General features: G+C 53.6%; 2 protein-coding genes across 2 annotated transcripts; one reads left to right on the forward strand and one right to left on the reverse strand.

Moving 5' to 3' along the window:
• Positions 1 to 7,977: 7,977 nt before the first annotated feature.
• LOC143660168 (galactoside alpha-(1,2)-fucosyltransferase 2-like) lies at positions 7,978 to 11,044 on the reverse strand. The gene is made up of 2 exons (XM_077133575.1): positions 10,827 to 11,044; positions 7,978 to 9,448 (listed from the first exon to the last, which is right to left on the reverse strand). The coding sequence occupies exons 1-2, from the start codon at positions 10,897 to 10,899 to the stop codon at positions 8,439 to 8,441; spliced, it is 1,083 nt and encodes a 360-aa protein (XP_076989690.1). The 5' UTR covers positions 10,900 to 11,044; the 3' UTR covers positions 7,978 to 8,438.
• A 4,067-nt stretch (positions 11,045 to 15,111) lies between these two features.
• On the forward strand, positions 15,112 to 21,208 carry NTN5 (netrin 5). The gene is made up of 6 exons (XM_077130454.1): positions 15,112 to 15,742; positions 18,512 to 18,700; positions 18,934 to 19,083; positions 19,457 to 19,510; positions 19,716 to 19,796; positions 20,790 to 21,208. Exons 1-6 carry the CDS (start codon positions 15,112 to 15,114, stop codon positions 21,206 to 21,208), a joined length of 1,524 nt encoding a protein of 507 aa, XP_076986569.1.
• The last annotated feature ends 607 nt before the right edge of the window (positions 21,209 to 21,815 follow it).

Here is a 21,815-nt window from a genome sequence, read left to right on the forward strand (position 1 = left end):
AGAGGTCAAAGAGAAAGAGAGGATCTTGAAAGCAGCAAGAGAAAAACAATCCATCACATACAAGGGAAACCCAATAAGACTATGTGTAGATTTCTCAGCAGAAACCATGGAAGCTAGAAGACAGTGGGATGATATATTTAAATTACTAAAAGAGAAAAACTGCCAACCAAGACTCCTATATCCAGCAAAATTGTCCTTCAAAAATGAGGGAGAAATTAAAACATTCTCAGACAAAAAGGCACTGAGAGAATTTGTGACCAAGAGACCAGCTCTGCAAGAAATACTAAAGGGAGCACTAGAGTCAGATACAAAAAGAAAGAAGAGAGAGGTATGGAGAAGAGTGTAGAAAGAAGGAAAGTCAGATATGATATATATAATACAAAAGGAAAAATGTTAGAGGAAAATATTATCCAAACAGTAATAACACTAAATGTTAATGGACCAAATTCCCCAATCAAAAGACATAGACTGGCAGAATGGATTAAAAAACAGGATCCTTCTATATGCTGTCTACAGGAAACACATCTTAGACCCAAAGATAAACATAGGTTGAAAGTGAAAGGTTGGGAAAAGATATTTCATGCAAATAACAACCAGAAAAGAGCAGGAGTGGCTATACTAATATCCAACAAATTAGACTTCAAATGTAAAACAGTTAAAAGAGACAAAGAAGGACACTATATACTAATAAAAGGAACAATTAAACAAGAAGACATAACAATCATAAATATTTACGCACCGAACCAGAATGCCCCAAAATACGTGAGGAATACACTGCAAACACTGAAAAGGGAAATAGACACATATACCATAATAGTTGGAGACTTCAATTCACCACTCTCATCAATGGACAGAACATCTAGACAGAGGATCAATAAAGAAATAGAGAATCTATATAGTAATCTATAAATGAGCTAGACTTAACAGACATTTATAGGACATTACATCCCACAACAGCAGGATACACCTTTTTCTCAAGTGCTCATGGATCATTCTCAAAGATAGACCATATTCTGGGTCACAAAGCAAGTCTTAACAAATTTAAAAAGATTGAAATCATACACAACACTTTCTCGGATCATAAAGGAATGAAGTTGGAAATCAATAATAGGTCAAATGCCAGAAAATTCACAAATACATGGAGGCTCAACAACACACTCTTAAACAACGAGTAGGTCAAAGAAGAAAATTGCAAGAGAAATTAGTAAATACCTCGAGGCGAATGAAAATGAAAACACAACATATCAAAACTTATGGGACGCAGCAAAGGCAGTGCTAAGAGGGAAATTTATTGCCCTAAATGCCTATATCAGAAAAGAAGAAAAGGCAAAAATGCAGGAATTAACTGTCCACTTGGAAGAACTGGAGAAAGAACAGCAAACTAACCCCAAAGCAAGCAAAAGGAAAGAAATAACAAAGATTAGAGCAGAATTAAATGAAATTGAAAACATGAAAACAATAGAGAAAATCAATAAGATCAGAAGTTGGTTCTATGAGAAAATCAATAAGATTGATGGGCCCTTAGCAAGATTGACAAAAAGAAGAAGAGAGAGGATGCAAATAAATAAGATCAGAAATGGAAGAGGAGACATAACTACTGACCTCACAGAAATAAAGGAGGTAATAACAGGATACTATGAACAACTTTACGCTAATAAATACAACAATTTAGATGAAATGGACGGGTTCCTGGAAAGACATGAACAACCAACTTTGACTCAAGAAGAAATAGATGACCCCAACAAACCAATCACAAGTAAAGAAATTGAATTAGTCATTCAAAAGCTTCCTAAAAAGAAAAGTCCAGGACCAGACGGCTTCACATGTGAATTCTATCAAACATTCCAGAAAAAATTAGTACCAACTCTCCTCAAACTCTTCAAAAAAATCGAAGTGGAGGGAAAATTACCTAATTCATCCTATGAAGCCAACATCACCCTCATACCAAAACCAGGCAAAGATATTACAAAAAAAGAAAACTACAGACCAATCTCTGTAATGAATATAGATGCAAAAATCCTCAATAAAATTCTAGCAAATCGTATCCAACAACACATTAAAAGAATTATACATCATGACTAAGTAGGATTCATCCCAGGTATGCAAGGATGGTTCAACATAGGAAAATCAATTAATGTAATACACCATATCAACAAATCAAAGCAGAAAAATCACATGATCATCTCAATTGATGCAGAGAAGGCATTTGACAAGATTCAACATCCTTTCCTGTTGAAAACACTTCAAAAGATAGGAATACAAGGGAACTTCCTTAAAATGATAGAGGGAATATATGAAAAACCCACAGCTAATATCATCCTCAATGGGGAAAAATTGAAAACTTTCCCCCTAAGATCAGGAACAAGACAAGGATGTCCACTATCACCACTATTATTCAACATTGTGTTGGAGGTTCTAGCCAGAGCAATTAGACAAGAAAAAGAAATACAAGGCATCAAAATTGGAAAAGAAGAAGTAAAACTATCACTGTTTGCAGACGATATGATACTATACGTCGAAAACCCGGAAAAATCCACAACAAAACTACTAGAGCAAATAAATGAGTACAGCAAAGTAGCAGGTTCCAAGATCAACATTCAAAAATCTGTAGCATTTCTATACACTAGTAATGAACAAGCTGAGGGGGAAATCAAGAAACGAATCCCGTTTACAATTGCAACTAAAAGAATAAAATACCTAGGAATAAATTTAACTAAAGAGACAAAAAACCTATATAAAGAAAACTACAAAAAACTGTTAAAAGAAATCACAGAAGACCTAAATAGATGGAAGGGCATACCGTGTTCATGGATTGGAAGACTAAATATAGTTAAGATGTCAATCCTACCTAAATTGATTTACAGATTCAATGTAATACCAATCAAAATCCCAACAACTTATTTTTCAGAAATAGAAAAAACAATAAGCAAATTTATCTGGAAGGGCAGGGTGCCCTGAATTGCTAAAAGTATCTTGAGGGAAAAAAACGAAGCTGGAGGTCTCGCGCTGCTGGACTTTAAGGCATATTAAGAAGCCACAGTGGTCAAAACAGCATAGTATTGGCGTAAAGATAGATATATCAACCAATGGAATCGAATAGAGTGCTCTGATATAGACCCTCTCATCTATGGACATTTGATCTTTGATAAGGCAGTCAAGCCAACTCACCTGGGACAGAACAGTCTCTTCAATAAATGGTGCTTAGAGAACTGGATATCCACATGCAAAAGAATGAAAGAAGACCCATATCTCACACCCTATACAAAAGTTAACTCAAAATGGATCAAAGATCTAAACATTAGGTCTAAGACCATAAAACAGTTAGAGGAAAATGTAGGGAGATATCTTATGAAACTTACAATTGGAGGCGTTTTTATGGACCTTAAACCTAAAGCAAGAGCACTGAAGAAGGAAATAAATAAATGGGAGCTCCCCAAAATTAAACACTTTTGTGCATCAAAGAACTTCATCAAGAAAGTAGAAAGACAGCCTACACAATGGGAGACAATATTTGGAAATGACATATCAGATAAAGGTCTAGTATCCAGAATTTATAAAGAGATTGTTCAACTTAACAACAAAAAGACAGCCAACCCAATTACAAAATGGGAAAAAGACTTGAACAGACACCTACCAGAAGAAGAAATACGGATGGCCAAGAGGCACATGAAGAGATGCTCAATGTCCCTGGCCATTAGAGAAATGCAAATCAAAACCACAATGAGATATCATCTCACACCCATCAGAATGGCCATTATCAACAAAACAGAAAATGACAAGTCCTGGAGAGGATGTGGAGAAAGAAGCACACTTATCCACTGTTGGTGGGAATGTCAAATGGTGCAACCACTGTGGAAGGCAGTTTGGCGGTTCCTCAAAAAGCTGAATATAGAATTGCCATACGACCCAGCAATACCATTGCTGGGTATCTACTCAAAGGACTTAAGGGCAAAGACACAAACGGACATTTGCACACCAATGTTTATAGCAGCGTTTACAATTGCAAAGAGATGGAAACAGCCAAAATGTCCATCAACAGAAGAATGGCTAAACAAACTGTGGTATATACATACGATGGAATATTATGCAGCTTTAAGACAGGATAAACTTATGAAGCATGTAATAACATGGATGGACCTAGAGAACATTATGCTGAGTGAGTCCAGCCAAAAACTAAAGGACAAATACTGTGTGGTTCCACTGATGTGAACCGACAGTCGAGAATAAACTTGGAATATGTCATTGGTAACAGAGTCCAGCAGGAGTTAGAAACAGGGTAAGATAATGGGTAATTGGAGCTGAAGGGATACAGACTATGCAACAGGACTAGATACAAAAACTCAAAAATGAACAGCATAATAATACCTAATTGTAAAGTAATCATGTTAAAACACTGAATGAAGCTGCATCTGAGCTATAGGTTTTTTTTTTTTTTACTATTATTATTACTTTTATTTCTTTTCTCTATATTAACTTTCTATATCTTTTTCTGTTGTGTTGCTAGTTCTTCTAAACCGATGCAAATGTACTAAGAAACGATGATCATGCATCTATGTGATGATGTTAAGAATTACTGATTGCATATGTAGAATGGTATGATTTCTAAATGTTGGGTTAATTTCTTTTTTTCTGTTAATTAATAAAAAAAATTTTTAATTAAAAAAATAAAAAGAATGAAAAAAGAAAAGAAAAAGAGCACCCATAATATCCCACACCCCTTATCCCCACTATTACTTATTTTTTTGGTCTTTATTTTCTTACTCATCTGTCCATGCACTGGATGAAAGGAGAGCCAATCACAAGGATTTCACAATCACATGGTCACACCTTAAAAGTCTTTCATCTGAGTAGAATATATGGGATAATAATAATAAATAAATAATAGGAGGAAAAAATGTTAAATTTATTAGATTGAAATGCTAATGATCGGTGAAAGGGAGGGGTAAGGGGTATGGTATGTATGTTTTTTTTCTGTTTTCTTTTTATTTCTTTTTCTGAATTGATGCAAATGTTCTAAGAAATGATCATGATGATGAAAATACAAAAAAAAAAGTCTTGTGTCATCAAGAAACAAGGTACTGGATGACAGTTCAACAGTTTCAGGTTCTGCCCTCTAACTACTCGGATACATCAAAAACTAAAAAAGGGATATCTATATGTTGCATAAGAATAACCTCCAGATGACCTCTTGACTCTTGATTAACTTGGATTTGATGGAGGAAGAGCCCTTGTCTTGCTAAGCTGGCAAGAAACTCAGCTCAGTTACTTCAATGTCAGAGCAAGATGTCAATATGGAATTTATTTTGCGTGGTACTAAATCGCTGGTGGCCTTGGCCGGGTCCCAGCAGGAGATGGGCCACTCGCACTGGCAGCGTGAGGACAGCCCAGCGGGAATGAGAGAGCTGAATGGCCCGTGGGCAGGGGTAGAGAAACAACCAAGGGCCGGTGCAGCTCCCAGGTTCCAGCAACAGTGGGGAGCTGTGCCCATCCCTAGGACTTCAGGGGCACAGAAGGGAGACTAAACAACCTGTTAGGCCTGGAGGACAGGACCCCTCCCCCCCATGTGACCTACCCCTGGGAAGTATTTCAGAAAGCCTCTCCCACCCCATTCCACTCGGAAGCCTGCATTCCCTTCACCCTCCAGCAGTCACCCTCTTGAGGTAACGTCTCATCGCTCAACCTCCACCCTCTGACAGTCACAACCCTGCATAACTAAGGCAGTGTCTGAATTCTGAACTTCACCAATGGAAGGCTGCCAACTCCCAAAAACCCACCGATGAAAATCTGCCTAACCTCTACCCCCAACTCCCTACCCCAAGCCATAAAAACCCTATCCCGGGCCACCTCAAGGCAGCTATTTCTCTCTCTCTTTAAATGCTGCCCAGGCGGCTCTGTTCCTCCCCGAAATAAAACTTTGCCTGAACTTCTTTGCCTCATCTTTGTTGAGTCTCTGCCAAGTTTGCCTTTCACAACCCAAATTCACTCTCCTTCCTCCCTCCAGTTTCTGGACTGTGCTCCCCATTGAGCCTTACTCCAGGGCGACCTGTACGTGCCTTCAGGTCAGCTTCCCAGGATGGAGAGAGGTGAAGAGCAGACCTGGGAGGGGGCAGAAGGAAGGCACCAGCTCGTGGGGATTTTATTTGACCCAGAGCTGCGGTTGCCATTGATTTCTAACTTCTATGTTTCACTCAGGCCCATGGTCCCTCTGGTCCTGCTGGCTTGAACTCCTCTCTGGAGGGATGATTAAGGAAAAGGTCCTGGTTAAGGTCACTCATTTTGAAGAGGAGGAGCTGGGCCAGAGAGAACAGACGCAAGGAAAGGGGAGTGGGCCCAAAGAACTAAAGGGGAGGAGCTGGGAATGGAGGCTAGAAGTCTGTGTCAGGCAGCCTCCAAGATGGCCTGCAAACACCCATACCTCCTGGGGTGCACGGCCTTGTGTAGACCACCCCATACACACAGAGTCCCCCCGTGTTGAATCAGGGCTGTGCAATCAGTACGATATGGCAGAAGTGACAGTGTATGACTTTTAAAGCTGGGTCAAAAAGGGCACTATTGCTTCCCATTTCACCTCTTGGGTTGTTCTTTCTGGAGAAATCTAGCAGCCATATCGTGAGGACACTCAAGCAGCTCCATGGAAGCCTGTGTGGCGAGGGGCTGAGGCCACCCAGCCAACAGCCAACGCCAAGAGCCAGTCATGGATTCAGGTCTTCCAGCCTCGGTCAAGCCTTCGAGTGACAGCAGCCCCAGCCACCACCTGACAGCAGCCTCACTGGAGACTCTGAGTCTGAACCACTCAGTTAAGCTGCTCTCAGACCCAGTGAGAGAGTTGTTAGAAGTAACAAGGCTTTTGCTTCCTGGCTGTTAAAACAAATACCATGCAGCAAGTTGGTTTAAAAATGGGAATTTGTTGGTGCACAGCTTTGAAGCTAGAAGTTCAAAATCAAGGCATCAGGGTGATGCTTTCTCCCTGCAGACTGTGGCATTCTGGGGCTGGCTGCTGGCAATCCTGGGTTCTTGGCTTTTCTGTCACATAGCAACGCCCAAATTTCATTCAGCTTAATAAAGGACTCTGGTACTAGGAGTAAGACATATCCTGATCGAACTGGACCACACCTTAAAACAACCTCATCAAAAGGTGCTACTTGCAATGGGTTCATTGTGATTGGGTTAAGAACACAGTTTTCTGGAGTTCAGAGCTCCAAGCCACCACACTTTTGGGGCAAGTTGTTACACAGCTATAGATAGCCCCCTCCCCTTCTCCCCAACTCCTTCTCCTCAACTTCTTCTCCTTCAAAAGCCTACTTCTGCTTTCTTTAACCTCTTCCAACCCTCAACCCACACTAAGATGACTCTGTCACGGGATTTATGGAAGCAGACTGAGGCCCCGAAATGGCTCTGAGAAGATATAATATATTAACGTATGAAAGAAAAGGTGGTTAACTTCAGAAGTAAGCCAATAAATGGAGATTAAAAGCAGTAAGACATGTGGTTGGGTTTACAACAGAGAAGAGATTAGGTCAAAATGTTTCCTAAACCAGTGCACGGGGGTTCTACGGAAATTTTAAATGATTGTCAATGATTCCACGTTAAGAATTTTTTAATATTCAAAAAGGAACATGAAAGCATTAAAAATACTGGTATTTCCATATTTTAAAATATACTCAACATAGGGAAACCAGCATTGCAATTGCTTAATAAAATTTTTGTCCATATTGAGGTTTCTCAAGGCACATTCGGTCCTGGGGGCTCGGACAGAGCCACACAGGTCACTGCCAAGATGGCTGTGACGCGGGTCTCCATGGCCCCTTGGGGTCAGAAGACTTCCAGAACATGCGGACACGTGTCCAGCAGTCTTGGCTGCTGCAGGGTGAGGCCTGGTGCCAAGGCCTTCCCACATCCCAGGGTGCTGCCTGGCCCCCCGACTCTCTCCCGTCCACACCAGCGAACTCACCCTCCCCACCCACGGTAAATCCCTGACCTTCACCCTCTCCTCCTCCACAATTCCGTTCCCCTCACACTCCTTCAGGACGAAGCCTGTAAACCCAAAGCCTGCATTCTTAGCTGCCAACAAACAACAAACAAAACACTGGTTCCTTTTTACTTGAAGGCAAGAAGGACTTCGTGGCCCAACTTTCCCAGCAAGTGAATGTAAAAGATACTTCTTCTACCTGCTGGTGCTGCAAAGGAGAGGGGACACTGCACCTCCATGTCAGCGGCTCACACTCAGCTCAGGCTGCATGGGTGCTGTCATGGGTGCTGTCGGTGGAGTGCCTGCCGGGGGGTGGGGTGGGTGCTAATGCTGCCCGGGCACCCCCTTCTCAGGTGGCACACTTCCCAGCCGGGAAGCGGCAAAATTGGGCAACAACTCCTGGAGTCGGTGCCCTCCTCCCGCCCGCCCCTCAGGGTGCCAGGCCCAGGCAGGGCCCAGCCGGAGCGTCTCAGGCCGGCCCCAGGTCGGCGGCAATGCCCACCCACTCGGGCAGGAAGGCCGCCTGGGGCCTGAAGACCCTGCGGAAGCGGGAGCCGGGCCGCGTGAAGTTGGCCAGGTAGACGGTGTCGCCGCCCGCCAGGTAGGCGGCCCAGAAGCCAAAGGTGCCGACGGTCACCACGGTGTGGTTGCACTGCGTGAGCAGCGCCAGGTCCCGCGCCGGCGAGCCCTGGCGGCCGTTGCCGGCGAAGGCCACGTCCCCCCGGGAGGCGTCAATGTGCCGGCGACACCAGGCCATGTCGTCGCTGCTGACCACGAAGACGGGCGCGCGGTGGCGGGCCCGGAACCAGCCCAGGGCCTGGCGCAGGTAGCCTGGGCCGGCCAGCACGCCGTCCCACACGCGCGGCATGACGTGGACGTAGTCCCCCCGGCGGACGTGGACACCCACGAAGGTGGCCGGCCGGCTCCCGTTCACCCGCAGGCCCCGCAGGAAGGCCTGGGCCTGCTCCCGCACGTGCTCATGGAGGCTGAACTCCTGGAGGATCTCGGGCCGGAGGTGGTGGTAGAAGGTCCAGGAGCACGGGTAGCCCGTGAGGCGCACGAACTCACCCGGGATGCGGCGGTACTGTTCCTCCATCCAGTCATGCAGGTGGTAGTTCTGCCAGCGGATCCTGCTGGCCACACTGTCGTGCAGGACGGGGAGGCTGATTCGGAAGATGGGAGCCAGCGCGCTGTGCATCCGGGAGGGGATGGAGGCCGGCCGCCCGTGCATCTTGGCCAGCGCGTACAGCGTGGCGTACTCACCCATCTGGTTCCCCAGGCGGCCCTGCGCCTTGACCGTCCACAGGCCCTCGCGGGGGAGGCGATCGGGGACCAGGTCCACGTGGACGGGATGGGCCCAGGGCTCCGGCAGCGGGGCCAGATGCCAGTGGCAGTGGAAGATGACAGACGCCACGAAGACGGCAAAGAGGAAGAAGAGGTTGGAGAGGGAAGGGCGCGTGGCCCAGAATCGCCTGATGGCTGCAGGGAGGACAGAGGGCTTAAGTCAGGGGGAGGGCTGGGAGGAGGCAGGTCTCCTGCCTTCACTCGCCCCACCCCTGAATTACTCATTGGTTCAATCCAGCCAGTCATGTTTCCTGAGCCACATAGGGTAGGTCCCAGAGCAGACATTGGAGCCTTTCCACCTGGGTATGAATCTGAGCTCCCCTTCCCAGTGCTGTGTGACTTCAGGCCAGTTACTTAACCTCTCTGAATGTGAGTGTCTTCACGCATTAAAGAATAATAATTCAGCTGAACCACTGGAAACTGCCAATACTTGGGCACATTTTACCTATGCAAACAGTTTTCTCACAGATTTCAATCTCACAGAATGGCCTGAAGGGGTTGCATGAGGTCTAAACAAGGGAATATTTGAAATGTCCTTAGAGCAGTGCCTGGCAAACTAGGAAGTGATCTGAAAGGGCTGCAAAAAGCACACATCTCCTCCCTGCCAGGTACCATACCAGGGGCAGGAAGCCAGCAGTGAACAAAAGGGACACGAGTCTTTGCCCCGCAGAGCCAACAATCTATTAAGGGGATACAGCACATCCAGCGGCAACCCTGAGCCCCATCTAAACCCCTGAGGCCGATTTAGCGGGGCACCTCCCCACTCTCCATCTCTCCCTCCCCTGGCTCCCTCAGATTTGGCGTTCTGCAGGCCCACCTCAGCTCTCTTCCTTCCATATTCCTGAGCTCCTCACTTTATCAGCTTTGGAAAATCTGGAAACTCTGGGGCCCTCTCCAAATATCACGCGTTTCACATGGGTCCCCGGTGAGGTCAACTAGAGGTCACTCCAGGAGGAGTGTGATGTCATACTCCACCCACTGGGCAGAAAGCAGGGCCAGGCTCGCAGTTTTCGTTTCCCAAACGCCAATTAAATCTACCTCCGAGCCCCTCTTCTCTCTGAGCTGGTGAGAAGTCTGTCCCAATCAATACTATCACGCTGCCTGCCAGACTCAGAAGAGGTCGGGCTTCGACCTCTCGCCACGCTCCCTGCCCCGGCCGAACTGACAGGTGGGCTCCAGAGTTGGGGAGGGCGGGCAGAGTGGGCAGGAGACAAAGGCTTCTTGGGAGAAGGGCCCCGCGCTTGCTTTAATGCGCTGCTGTCCCCACCTTGAAATCCTTAATGAGTTCTGGAAAAGGGACCGCACATTTTCCTTTGCACCGGGCTGCAAACCCCATGGCAGGTCCTGCCGCCACCCTCTGCCTTCTCCATGAGTCTCACGCGCTCCCTCTCCTGGCTGCTCATCAGCCCCAGCGACTGCCAGTCTCTATCTTAACCTACAATCCCATGGAAATCATCAAGGCCTGTGCTTGTGAGGGGCCAACCGCACGCCCGGCACCAGCCCCAGCTCTTACCCTCCAGGCCCACCATTCCCTGTCGGCAATTCTCATAAAGGTCGGCAACAAATCCCAACCCGGAGGAACTCATTTGGGGGCAAAACCTGGCCCTGAACGGACCTGTGGCTTTTTGTGGATTTGGCTTACCTTGATGTGAACATCCATCTGTTTGCTGCAGAAATAACAACACATTTGGTGACAGGATGCTGCACAGAGCTCACCAGGTGTGTTATGTACTATACAGGATATGCAAACATAGATGTTTCTGGAAGGCATGCGGCCCAAAGAGTTTCAGATAAAGAGAGCATGGGCCTGCTTAATTCATTTAGTTCTTATGCTACCCACCCCACCACCACCATGAGGAAGGCACATTTTATCCTCTTTTAACAGGTGAGAAAACTAAGGCACAGAGAGGTTAAACAACATGTTCAAGGTCACACAGCTAGCAGAGAAGTGGAGCCTGGATTTGAATCCACGCAGTGTGACTCAGGAATCTGCTGGGGGTATGCAGTCTCCTCCCAGCATACACTGGCGCTTAGGCTGTCGGCCCAGTGACATGTAGGCTCTGGTCACCTCTGCCCCTTGGGGCCTCTGGGGTCCCACTGTGCTGAACCCTACAGAGCTGTGCCCATGAGGGCAAAGGTCTCCAATACCTAAGGAATCTCCCCCCAAAGTGCCTCCTTCCCAACTTTGGGGAACTGTTTCTTCTCTGGTCTTGCTACTTCCATCCTTACCCTCAGCCCCAGGCGCCTCTCAAGAGGCTCAGGCTTTTAAGAAAAGGTGAGGAAAAATCGCCCCTCCAGAGAACATCAGCTTAAGAAGCTTCTTGTTTCCAAGGGCGAGGGGGGGGGACGAAGCAGTGAGACCTAAACACTATTCCAGAATGTTCTCTGACAGCAACACTGACCTTTGCACTGGCCAGAGCGCCCAGGGGACTCCCCCAGCCCCTCCAGCTCTCAGCCCACATGTACCCTCCTGAGCGAGCCCTCCGGGCCACCCCAGGGGCATGCCCCGTCCCCAGCCCTCCCCATCTTCTTTTGCCCTAAAGCACTTGTCACCCTAACGGTCCACAGTCTTCACCTTTGTTACACTGGTGGACGCTAGGCCGTGAGCCCACCAAGGGTGGGGTCTTGGTGTTTGGAGCCTGTGGGAACTCAGTTAGATACTGGCTGAAGGAATCAGCTCAACGGAGAGTGCACCTTGTCACCCTTTCCCTCAATGCTTTGCAAGTCTGTTTGAACCCACCCCAGGCCTCTTCCCTGCCCGCTGACTCCTGGCCCCTCTGCCAAGCTCTCTGACTCACTCCCTTCTTTCCAGCCCGTGACCCCTGTTCTTGCCCCACCCGCACTGCAGCGGGGCCTCCTCCAGGGTGGCGCCCCCTGAGCCAGGTCCCTGAGCTCTTTCCTCGGCTATGCTCCCCAGACCCAGGCAGACCCAGGGCAGCTGATCCCCACATCCCTGTCGGGCCCAAGCCCATGCAGTGTCACAGTAAATATTGGGGACACTCAAAGCCACAGCAGGTAACGTGGCCTGCCCTCCTGAGGCCTCTGCTTTGCCTGGCGGGAAGTACCTGAAAACATTATTTTCCTAACTCGAAACCACTTCAATATATGAAGGAGTCAAAGGTAACTTGGCATGAAATTTCACAATGGAAACACTGAGGCCTGGTGCAAGATGACCCTTGGGGGGGCTGGCTCTGAGCCAGTCCCCACGCCCCCTGGGGCTCCCTGCTTTCTCCCTCCAGCCGCTGGAGCCACAGAAGTCCCAGTTGCTCCCACCGCCTCCACCTCCTTCCCCACGTTTCAGAAACCAGCCGGCAGCAGGGCGAGGTCTTTGGGTTTCCTGGCAGCTGGATGATCCCTCCAAGTGCAGATTTTGGGGGGCTTGAAAGCGACTGACCTTGAGGCTCATTTACCCCACAGCTGACAGAAGGTTCTGGAGGGCAGAAGGGGCTGGGCTGGGGTCGCTCGACCAGAGGCCGAGCTGCACTCTGAGGGGCGCCTTCCCGCTGACCCCACGGGACTGGACGAGAGCGGGGCTGAGCGGCTCGGCGGGAGCTGCGTGCATGTGAGAGGGCACCCCACCCGGCCCCCACCTCCCTGGCCTCCTACCTTCCTTGAACCTCGGAGGCCCCCCTGCCCGGGGCTGTCCGGCTGCGGGCTCCTTGCAGTCGCTGTGAGGACCCACGGGGTCGACGGCGCTCGCATCCCGGGTGGCGAGGCCGGCGGGGAACCCTGCGGGGAGAGCCGGCTGCAGTTGGTGAGGGGATTGGGGCGGGGTGGGGGTGGGAGCGGGGGTGGTGTAGGATTCTGCGTGCTTGGCGCTCCCGCCCAGAACCCCCACTAGCCTGGGGCTCGAGAACAGCCACTCGCCACTGCAAAGCGCCCAGGACTGCCGGCCGCCGGGCTCGGCAAAGGGGAGGGACACGCGAGGAGCCACGCAGAAGCCTCTTCTTGGGCACAGGTTTGACCAACGTCAGGGACCCAAAGGTTGGGGGCAAGGGGAGCATAAAGAACTGGTTGAACGGAAGCCTGGGTTCCAAGTGGACCCCACGGCACTCGGGGGCAGGGCCCTGATGGACCTTGCCGGATCCCAGGTTGATTCTGCTTCTTAATGTGGGGAGTGTGTGGGGGGCTATGGGGGAAGTTGGGGAGGGATACAGACCCCAGAGAGGCTAAGGGCTGGGGCTGCGGACGTCTGGGTTCCTTAGCATGCAGGGGCCACTTCTGGAACCCCCCCCACTGGCTCCCCACAGTGTTAGGGACCAGAAAGTGGCAGCCCCTGCAAGAGGGGCAGAGGGAGGTGAGGGGTGGTCTTCATTATGGCTGGCGCTGAGGGATGGGGGCAAATGCCCGCCAAAGGAGCACAAAATGGCGCCAGGCTCCCTGGGCGGGTAGCGGGCGCTGCCCCACCTCTTGGCAGGGGGGCGGGGTGTCCACATATGGCAACAGCAGTGGGGACTCAGGGGACGTGAAATCAGGCTCGGGGAGATGTCGTTCTCAGCTCTTAGGGGGACTCGGAACCTGGGAGGTGGGGTCTAGAGAGGCCCAGAGACCCCCAAATCTAGAGGGAGGTCCTCCTTAGGTGGCGCCAACCCAGAAGGGGGAAACTGAGGAGTATTAGAGCCAGGTCCTTCCTAGCTCCTGCCATTCAGGGGGCTTGGACTTCCACGCCCGTCGAGCACTCGGCCCTCTCGCCCTCCTGCTTTCCTGTCTCCCTCTCTTCCCTCATCACCCACCGTCCCCAACATCTGTCGTCCCATCTGCTCTGGGGACCTGAGGATGGGTGGAGAATGGGGGGGCTCTGAGCCGCAGATCCGGGGACCAGGATGGCAGGCTGGAGGTGAGGCGATCAGAAGGTCCTTAGAAAATCGACGCCAGGGCCCCCAGCCCAAGCCCTCTGGCTCCCTGCCCCCACAAGGGTCCTGCGACTTCCCCTTAATCTCCCCATCCCTTTCTTGAGGCGATTCTCTGGGCTTTGCACCTGGGTGGGAAAGGGTTAAGGGTGGAGGGCTGGGGTGGGTGGCAGGGGGCCTGCTCAGCGATAATCCCCCCTCCGTGCCCTGAGTGTGGAGAACACGGTTAGGGCCCCACGTGGGAAAGGGTCTGGTCTCTGATCCCTGGATCCCCGTGGGCCGGGACCGCGGCTCCCGCTTCAGACCCCCTCCCCTCCCTGGGAGCGTGGCCCTGGCCTGTTGCCTCCTGCAGGGCTCTACACCTGCCTGTCCTGTGCCCAGGCCGTGCCACCTGCAACCCTCCGCTCCTGCCCTCTCCTCACTTAGACCTGCATCCCTGCTCTTTCTCTCAGCCGTCTGTGTGTCTGTGCCTCTCTCCCTCCCTTCTGTTTCTTTGTCTGTCTCTCTCAGTCACCCTCTGTCACCACCCTGCCAGCCGTGCTCCCTACCCCCGCCGCCACCAGCCACAGACCCGCTCTCTGGCGGTCCCTCTCGTCCCACCCCATCCCGGCCCACCCCCCTCCCCAGGGCCCCCTGCCCCCTCGACACTGACGGATTGCTCTGGGGTGTTAAGCTACGGATTAGTTCAGGCAAAATTCTCAATTTTGCTTGCGTTCTTTCCCCTTTGGGTTATGTAAACAGTAATTCTCCCCAGATGGAACTATTTTCCTCGCTTAGACACCGGGGAGGGGGCTTGGGCTGGGCTGGGGTGGGGTGGGGTGGAGCGCTGGGGCTCCACAGAGAGCCACGGGAGCAGGTCGGGGGCTGAGGGCTGGGTGCCAGAAGGGGCAGCCTGAGACCCAGCCCGGCCACCTCTGCCCTCTCCAGGTGCCTGCCTCTGCGTGGATCATGCCCCTGACCTTTGCCCTCTTGCTCCTCCTGAGCCAGACTGCTGCGGACCCCTGCTATGACCCTGGGGGTCGTGCCCGCTTCTGCCTCCCGCCAGTGACCCAGCTGGCCGGGGTGGCGGCCTCCTGCCCGCGGGCCTGCACCCTGTCCACGGGAGCAGCCTCCGGCCCTGGGGCCTCCTGCAATGGCAGCCTGGCCCTGGCCCTGGGCGGCCCATTCCTCCTGACGTCCGTCAGCCTGCGCTTCTGCTCCCCGGGACCCCCGGCCCTGGTCCTGTCTGCGGCCTGGGCCACTGCAGGTCCCTGGCGGCCGCTGTGGAGAAGGCCCGCCTGGCCTGGGGCCTTGGGGGGCCCCGAGCGGGTGACCTTCCGCGCCCCGCCAGGCCCGAGGGCCAGCATGGTGGCCAGCCACCTCCGCGTGGAGTTTGGGGGCCGGGCCGGGCCGGCAGCAGCGGGTGTGAGAGGGCGCTGCCAGTGCCACGGCCACGCCGCCCGCTGCGCCGCCCGCGCCCGGCCCCCCCGCTGCCGCTGCCGCCACCACACCACCGGCCCAGGCTGCGAGAGCTGCCGCCCGTCCCACCGCGACTGGCCCTGGCGGCCGGCCACGCCCCAGCACCCTCACCCATGCCTGCGTGAGTCCCGGGCCTCCTCGCCCATCACTGGGCCCTGTGACTCCCCAAGGGGGCCGGGTGCTCCCCCGACCACCACCACGGCTTGCTGCTTGCTCCTCCCCTCCCTGCTTCGGCCAGTTCCCTCTTGGCCTCCCACCCCCCCATCCAGCTGCCTGTCCTGCACCTGGTGGCGGGTGGGTCTGGCCCTCAGATGGCCAGCTGCCCACCTGCCCACTCAGGAGCCCACTAAGGGGCTCCAGTCTTTTCTCAATGTCCCCTGATCATGACGATGACGGGGGTGATGATGATATGACATTTCCCTGGCATCCAGGGCCTAGCTTGCCAAACGCTATGGGGCGCCAGGGCAGCTGCATAGTTCCCAACTCCTACAGGGAAATATTTCTTTGTTAAATATATATGTATCCACCACCTGCCACATGCCAGGCAGGGACTGTGGCGAGGCCCTATTTTACAGACACAGAGACTGAGCCCAGAGCGTGACGGTCGCTTGTGCTCATCCAGCCTTGGGAAGCTGAGCTCTGGGGGCCCAGCAGGGCTGGCCCAGCTCTCAGGGGCTGTCACACAGCATTCCAGGGCAGAGGGCAGGGGCATGGCATGGCTACCCAGCCGGTGGGATGGCTCCTCTGCCCGCCCAGCAGGGAGCCTCAGGGAAGTGACCTAACCTCTGTGCCTCCCTTTCCTCCTTACAGAGGGACACTGGCAGCACTGCCTGTACAGGCTGTAATTATGAAGCTTTCAAACGAGCCCACTGGGGCTTTAGGCCCAAAGGGAGCGCTCTCAGCATCTGCTCATGTCCTGCTCCCCAGGGGAAGAAGGTGGGGTCCACCAGGGGGACCTCCTCAGGGGGCCAGGCCTTCCTAGCTTCACCTCTGCCCCGAGCCCTCCCCCACCTACCCACCTCTTCACCCCACCCCACAGAGCTTCCAGAGTCTGGCCCCTCTCTGCTCCCTCCAGCAGGACTTTCTGCGACTCCCCAGCCCTCCTCCTCCCACCTCCATCCTGCAGCCGCCCTGTCACCAGGCCCCAGGAGTAGCTGCACGGCACACTCAGACACACGGGAGCGCCCTCAACTTGCCCCTCTCTCAGCCTCCCTTGTTCTACAGCTGCCCCTTGCCCACCTCTGTTTCTTCATGTGAACCTACTTACAGGCCTCCCCGCGCTCCTCGGCTCCCACTGTGTTCTCACCCCTCTTTCAGGACTCCCTGGAGATTGCTGTACTCCCTGGTCCACCTCAGGCCTGTTCCGCTTTGCCCAGGGACCACCCCCTTGAGTCAGATCTGATGCCCCCCACCCCTGCACGGAGCTGGGCTTTGGGCTGGGGAGACTCACATGGCCTGTGGGTGACACGGGGCTCACCCTGGGCCTGGACAGGGCCTGGGAGCCGGGGGGGGCCATCCCTCTGAGGATCGCCTTGTCCCCCGATGCCGAGCTGGGTACTGCCCTCTGAGGCCCCACCTGGGTAAGAGGGACAGGGCTGTGATGGAGAAGGGTCTAGGCAGGTGGGCTCAGACGAGCGTCCATGGCTGAGCTGCACGCTTTTCGGACATCAGCTGAACTGCTCCCCACCTGTCAGAGTTTTCCGGGGGGCAAAGTGAGGGGAAGTGATACCTCGGCAGGAAAGAAAGATTCCAAAACTTGGCTCTACCTGCTCCTAATCTGAATAGCACTGTCATCTCTGATGCCACAAAAACCCTGAGGGCCCAGAATTGAGGTTCCCACGGGACAAGGAGGATACTGAGGCTCAGAAAGGAGGAGATGGCCCCCTCAGCTCCCTGACCTTCCCACAACTCCACTGGATGCTCTGGATCTGCCAGTTCATGACTTTTATTAGCAAAACCTCCCTAAAGCCAGGGCTCTCCAGAGAGCTGTCCGTGAACCGCTGACGTAAGCATCTCACTCTGGGGTGCTTGCTGTAAATGCTCGTTCCTGGCCCTCCCTCCCCCCAGCAGAAGCCCTGGGGTTGGGCCCTGAAATCTATGTGTTTTGTGCTTATGTTTCCCCAATATTTCTGACTAGTAAAGACTGAGAGCACTGCCTTAAAAAACCTGATCCAACACCCTAGAAAAATGCCTGGGCTAAATAATCCTGTGAGCTGGGGGAGAAGCGCTGGGGTGTGGCTGCTTTGAGCACAGAGCTGGAGGTCGGAGGGCCTGGGTTCACATCCTGGTACCAACTAACTCCTGGCTGCATTAAGTTGGGGAGGTGACTTGATGTCTGTGTGCCTCAATTTCCACATCTGTGACGCGGGGAAGGCGACCGTGCCAGCCTCACAGAGCGGTGGTCAGGACGAGATGTGTCAGGCTCTTAGCACCCAGTGCTGGCACCTAGAAGAGCCCCAAGTGAGAGGGCACCTACTGTGCCAGGCCCTGGGGGAGGCGCTTTATGTCTATTTTATCTCATTTGATCCTCTTGAAGTAGGGGAAGGAAACTGAAACTGAGCTGCAGAAAGCAAAAATAGCTTGTCAAGTAAGAGACATGGTCCTGGGGGTTCTGACTCCAGCCCTGGGGCCACGGCCTGCACCCTGCTTCACATGTCCCCAGTTTCACATGGAAATTCAGGAGGTTCATGAGACCCCTTGATCTCACCCCACTCTACTCCAGTGCACCCATTCTAAAGATGAGAATGAAGAGGTTCTGGGCCCAGGCTTACCCCTCTTTTACATCACCTCCTCACTTTATTTCCCTTCCTGAGGGCAGCAGGGAAAAAGCTGGAAATGGCAGTACAGAAAGCCCGGCCCTGACGGTCTCCCTGTCCCATCTTGCTCCTAGCCTGCTCCTGCAACCAGCACGCCCGACGCTGCCGCTTCAATGCTGAGCTGTTCAGGCTGTCGGGCGGCCGCAGCGGAGGTGTCTGTGAGCGGTGCCGCCACCACACAGCCGGGCGGCACTGTCACTACTGCCAGCCGGGGTTCTGGAGGGACCCCAGCCAGCCGATCACCAGCCGTAAGGCCTGCCGGGGTAATTTGGGACTGAGGCTGGGCCTAAATGGGGAAGGAGAGAGGACGAAACTTCTGGGTCTAAGGGAAAAATGGGTTGGTGGACTGGACCCCTGGTCCAAAGGATAAGGGGGCAGGGCTCTGGGAATTGGGATGGCGCCCAGACTCCTGGGTCTGAGGGACGAGGGCCGGGGAATCGGGATGGAGCATCAGGGTCCCAGACACCCCACACCCCCAGCTCCTCTCCTCGCGCAGCCTGCCAGTGCCACCCTATTGGGGCAACAGGTGGAGCCTGCAACCAGACCAGCGGGCAGTGCCCCTGCAAGTTGGGGGTCATGGGCCTCAGGTGCAACCGCTGTGGTCCTGGTTACCAGCAGAGCCGCTCCCCCAGAATGCCCTGCCAGCGTAAGTCCTGTGGCGTAGGGTCACAAATCTGAGGGGAGAGTGGGAAGGAGACTCCCCAGGGCTCTAGTTGGGCAAGTGTGGTGAGGCCAGGGGCCCTGGCACGTAGAAGCCAGGGACTGGAGGTTGGTTTCCAGGTCCTTGGGGAGAAGAGGACTGCAATTCCAGACTCCTGGGTCAGAGAGACAAGGTGGCTGGCCTGGATTCCTGGGTCCCAGTGAGGGAGCTAGGGCCCAGGACTCCATGTCCTTGGGGGATGAGGGCAAGGGTGCTTGAATTCTTGGACCTTAAAGGAATTGGCACTTTGGATCTATAGATTCCTCAGTGAGTAGGCGGGAACTAAGGGACTAAATTTCTCTTCTGGTTTCTCACACAGGAATTCCAGAGGCTACAACGGCCTTTGCTACAACCCCTGGTGCATACAGCTCTGGTAAGCCGGGCTGGAGTGGAGTTCCCGGGTTGCAAGAGGAATCAGGGATGGCCTAAGTGGGGTCCTAGGTAGAAGTGCATGGGTAGGGGTGAGGGTGGGGGCAGGAATGGCCCACTGAGCCCAGGCGCAAAGATTCGGGCACCAGGGACAGAATGCCGTGGCCTAGGCCTCAAGAGCCCACTGCAGTCAGCCCGACCCTCCCCAGACCCTCAGTGTCAAAACTACTGCAATATCTCGGACACCAGGGTGCACATGAGCCTCCGGAGGTTCTGCCAGCAGGATTACGGTGAGTGCTGGGGAGCAAGAGGGCCAGAGGCTGGACAGGTGCTCTGATGGCCGCCTGCAAACACTCTCTTCTCTGGCCTTCAGTTCCCTTACCTTAAACGGGAAGGGGTTCCTGATCAAGGATCTGATGGGACAGAAGACAAATTGGAGGGCCTGGGGGTCAGTGTGGGGAGGGGGCTGCTACCTTCCTGTATCTGCTGTTCCCTCATGTTCTTAGGCTTGTAGAGTTTCATTGACCATCTCCTATAACCTTACATCTCTGAGGGAGGGGACTGGCGACCTGGAGATGAAAGGAGAAAGGAGAGCTGGTTGAATGAAAGGACCCTTACCTTGTCCTGCTAATCTCAGACCCTTTCTGCCTCCCTTCCGGGCCCAGGCATTTGAGGCTCAGCTCCACTCCCCTTCCCACCATGATTCGAGTTGCAGGGGATGGGAATCTTGGTTCCTTTAGACACCCAGGAGTTTGGCTCAGCCCACAAATCTAGGACACCAGCCCCAGATACTTCCCTCAGTGGCCTAGGGCTCCAGATCCCTCCTGTCTAGCACAGGAATCTGGTCATTACTACCCTCAGGCTTAGAGCATACCCACATACCCCACTTCATCTCCAAGTCAGGGCAAAGAAAATACCCCCTCCTTCCCCGGGGCCTCACTTCTGACCCCAACCGCACTAAAAAACCCTTGATTTGCTGTCCCCTGAAACCGCCACCTTTTTTATAATTCTGGGATCTTGACGCCAAAGCGGCATCCACCCTGCGGTCCCTTCTCTGTTGGGCTTCCCTCTCCAGGGCACACCGACAGCACAGGCCCTTCCACTGGCAATCGCGGAGCCCCACCCGATCCCTATAATCCCCGCCCCCTTTAGTCCCTCCTGGCCTCTACAGGGGTCCCTCCCACAGGCCCCACCCCTCACACCTCGGGGCCCGCCCCTCCCCCACGGGCCCCCGGGGAGGCCCCCCCACCGCCTGGGCCTGATCCCCCACCCCCTCCCCGCAGTCCTCCGCGCGCAGGTGCTGGCGTCCGAGGTGGCGGGCCCGGAGTGGCAGCGGCTGGCGGTGCGCGTGCTGGCCGTGTACAAGCAGCGGGCGCGGCCCGTGCGCCGGGGCGGCCAGGAGGCCTGGGTGCCCCGCGCGGACCTGGCCTGCGGCTGCCTGCGCCTGCGGCCCGGCAACGACTACCTGCTGCTGGGCAGCGCGGCCGGCAGCCCCGACCCCGCGCGCCTCGTCCTCGACCGCCACGGACTTGCGCTGTCCTGGAGGCTGCGCTGGGCCCGGCCGCTGCGGCGGCTGCAGCAGGAGGAGCTCGTCGGGGGCTGCCGCGGCCTGTGGCCCCCGACACCCGGGCCCGGGGCCGGAACAGCGGAGCCCGCGGGAGCGGCCTCGAAGCGGAACGAAAGCCCGGGCAGGCGACCCTGAGCCGAGCCTGCAACCTCGACGCGCGTCCCTCGGCGAGCGGCCAATCGGACGCCGCGGCGCCTGACGTCACCATGCGTGCGGCCGTGCCCTCACGTGGCACGTTTGACAAAAGGCGGGAAACTGCAAACAGGAAGCTCGGTCCAGGCCGCCGGTTCGTTGGCCGTGACCTGTGCAGCTGATCTCCACAATAAAGTCTCAAATCTTGGGGGACTTCTGCAGATTCCTGATGGGTTCTGGGAGGGTCTCTAAGGGGCAAATGAAGATTCCTTGAGTAAATCTAGGGGGTCAAAATGAGGTTACAACTCCAGGCATTATGGGCCAGCCAGCGAAGGGCATGGTAGCATGTCGCTGGGAACTGGTCAGACTCCTGTTGCCTGATGACTGATTGGCCAGAAGTCCTGGGGTAGGGGAGAGGGGGGATGTGCCTGGAAAAGGCAGGAAATATGATAAAGGATGGGACAGCAGAAAAATCCCAGAACTTTCAGTTCATGACAGACCTAAGGATAGTCTCTGATAAAGGGATTAAAGGACTTGGAGTGAGTGTCTGAGGAGGGTTCTGACAGATTCATCTGGTCTTGAAGGGCTACCTAGACCAGTCTCTGAGAGT

Source organism: Tamandua tetradactyla, chromosome 16 (assembly GCF_023851605.1).
Source record: "Tamandua tetradactyla isolate mTamTet1 chromosome 16, mTamTet1.pri, whole genome shotgun sequence".
NCBI classification, from domain to species: Eukaryota; Metazoa; Chordata; class Mammalia; order Pilosa; family Myrmecophagidae; genus Tamandua; species Tamandua tetradactyla.

Coding starts and splice junctions, on each gene's coding strand:
- LOC143660168 (XM_077133575.1), bottom strand. CDS start 10,899: ATGAGTTCCTCCGGGTTGGGATTTGTTGCCGACCTTTATGAGAATTGC. Junction 9,449..10,826: donor GGGAATGGTGGGCCTGGAGG/GTAAGAGCTGGG, acceptor TCCTCCCTGCAG/CCATCAGGCGATTCTGGGCC.
- NTN5 (XM_077130454.1), top strand. CDS start 15,112: ATGCCCCTGACCTTTGCCCTCTTGCTCCTCCTGAGCCAGACTGCTGCG. Junction 18,701..18,933: donor CAGCCGTAAGGCCTGCCGGG/GTAATTTGGGAC, acceptor CTCCTCGCGCAG/CCTGCCAGTGCCACCCTATT. Junction 19,797..20,789: donor GTTCTGCCAGCAGGATTACG/GTGAGTGCTGGG, acceptor CCCTCCCCGCAG/TCCTCCGCGCGCAGGTGCTG.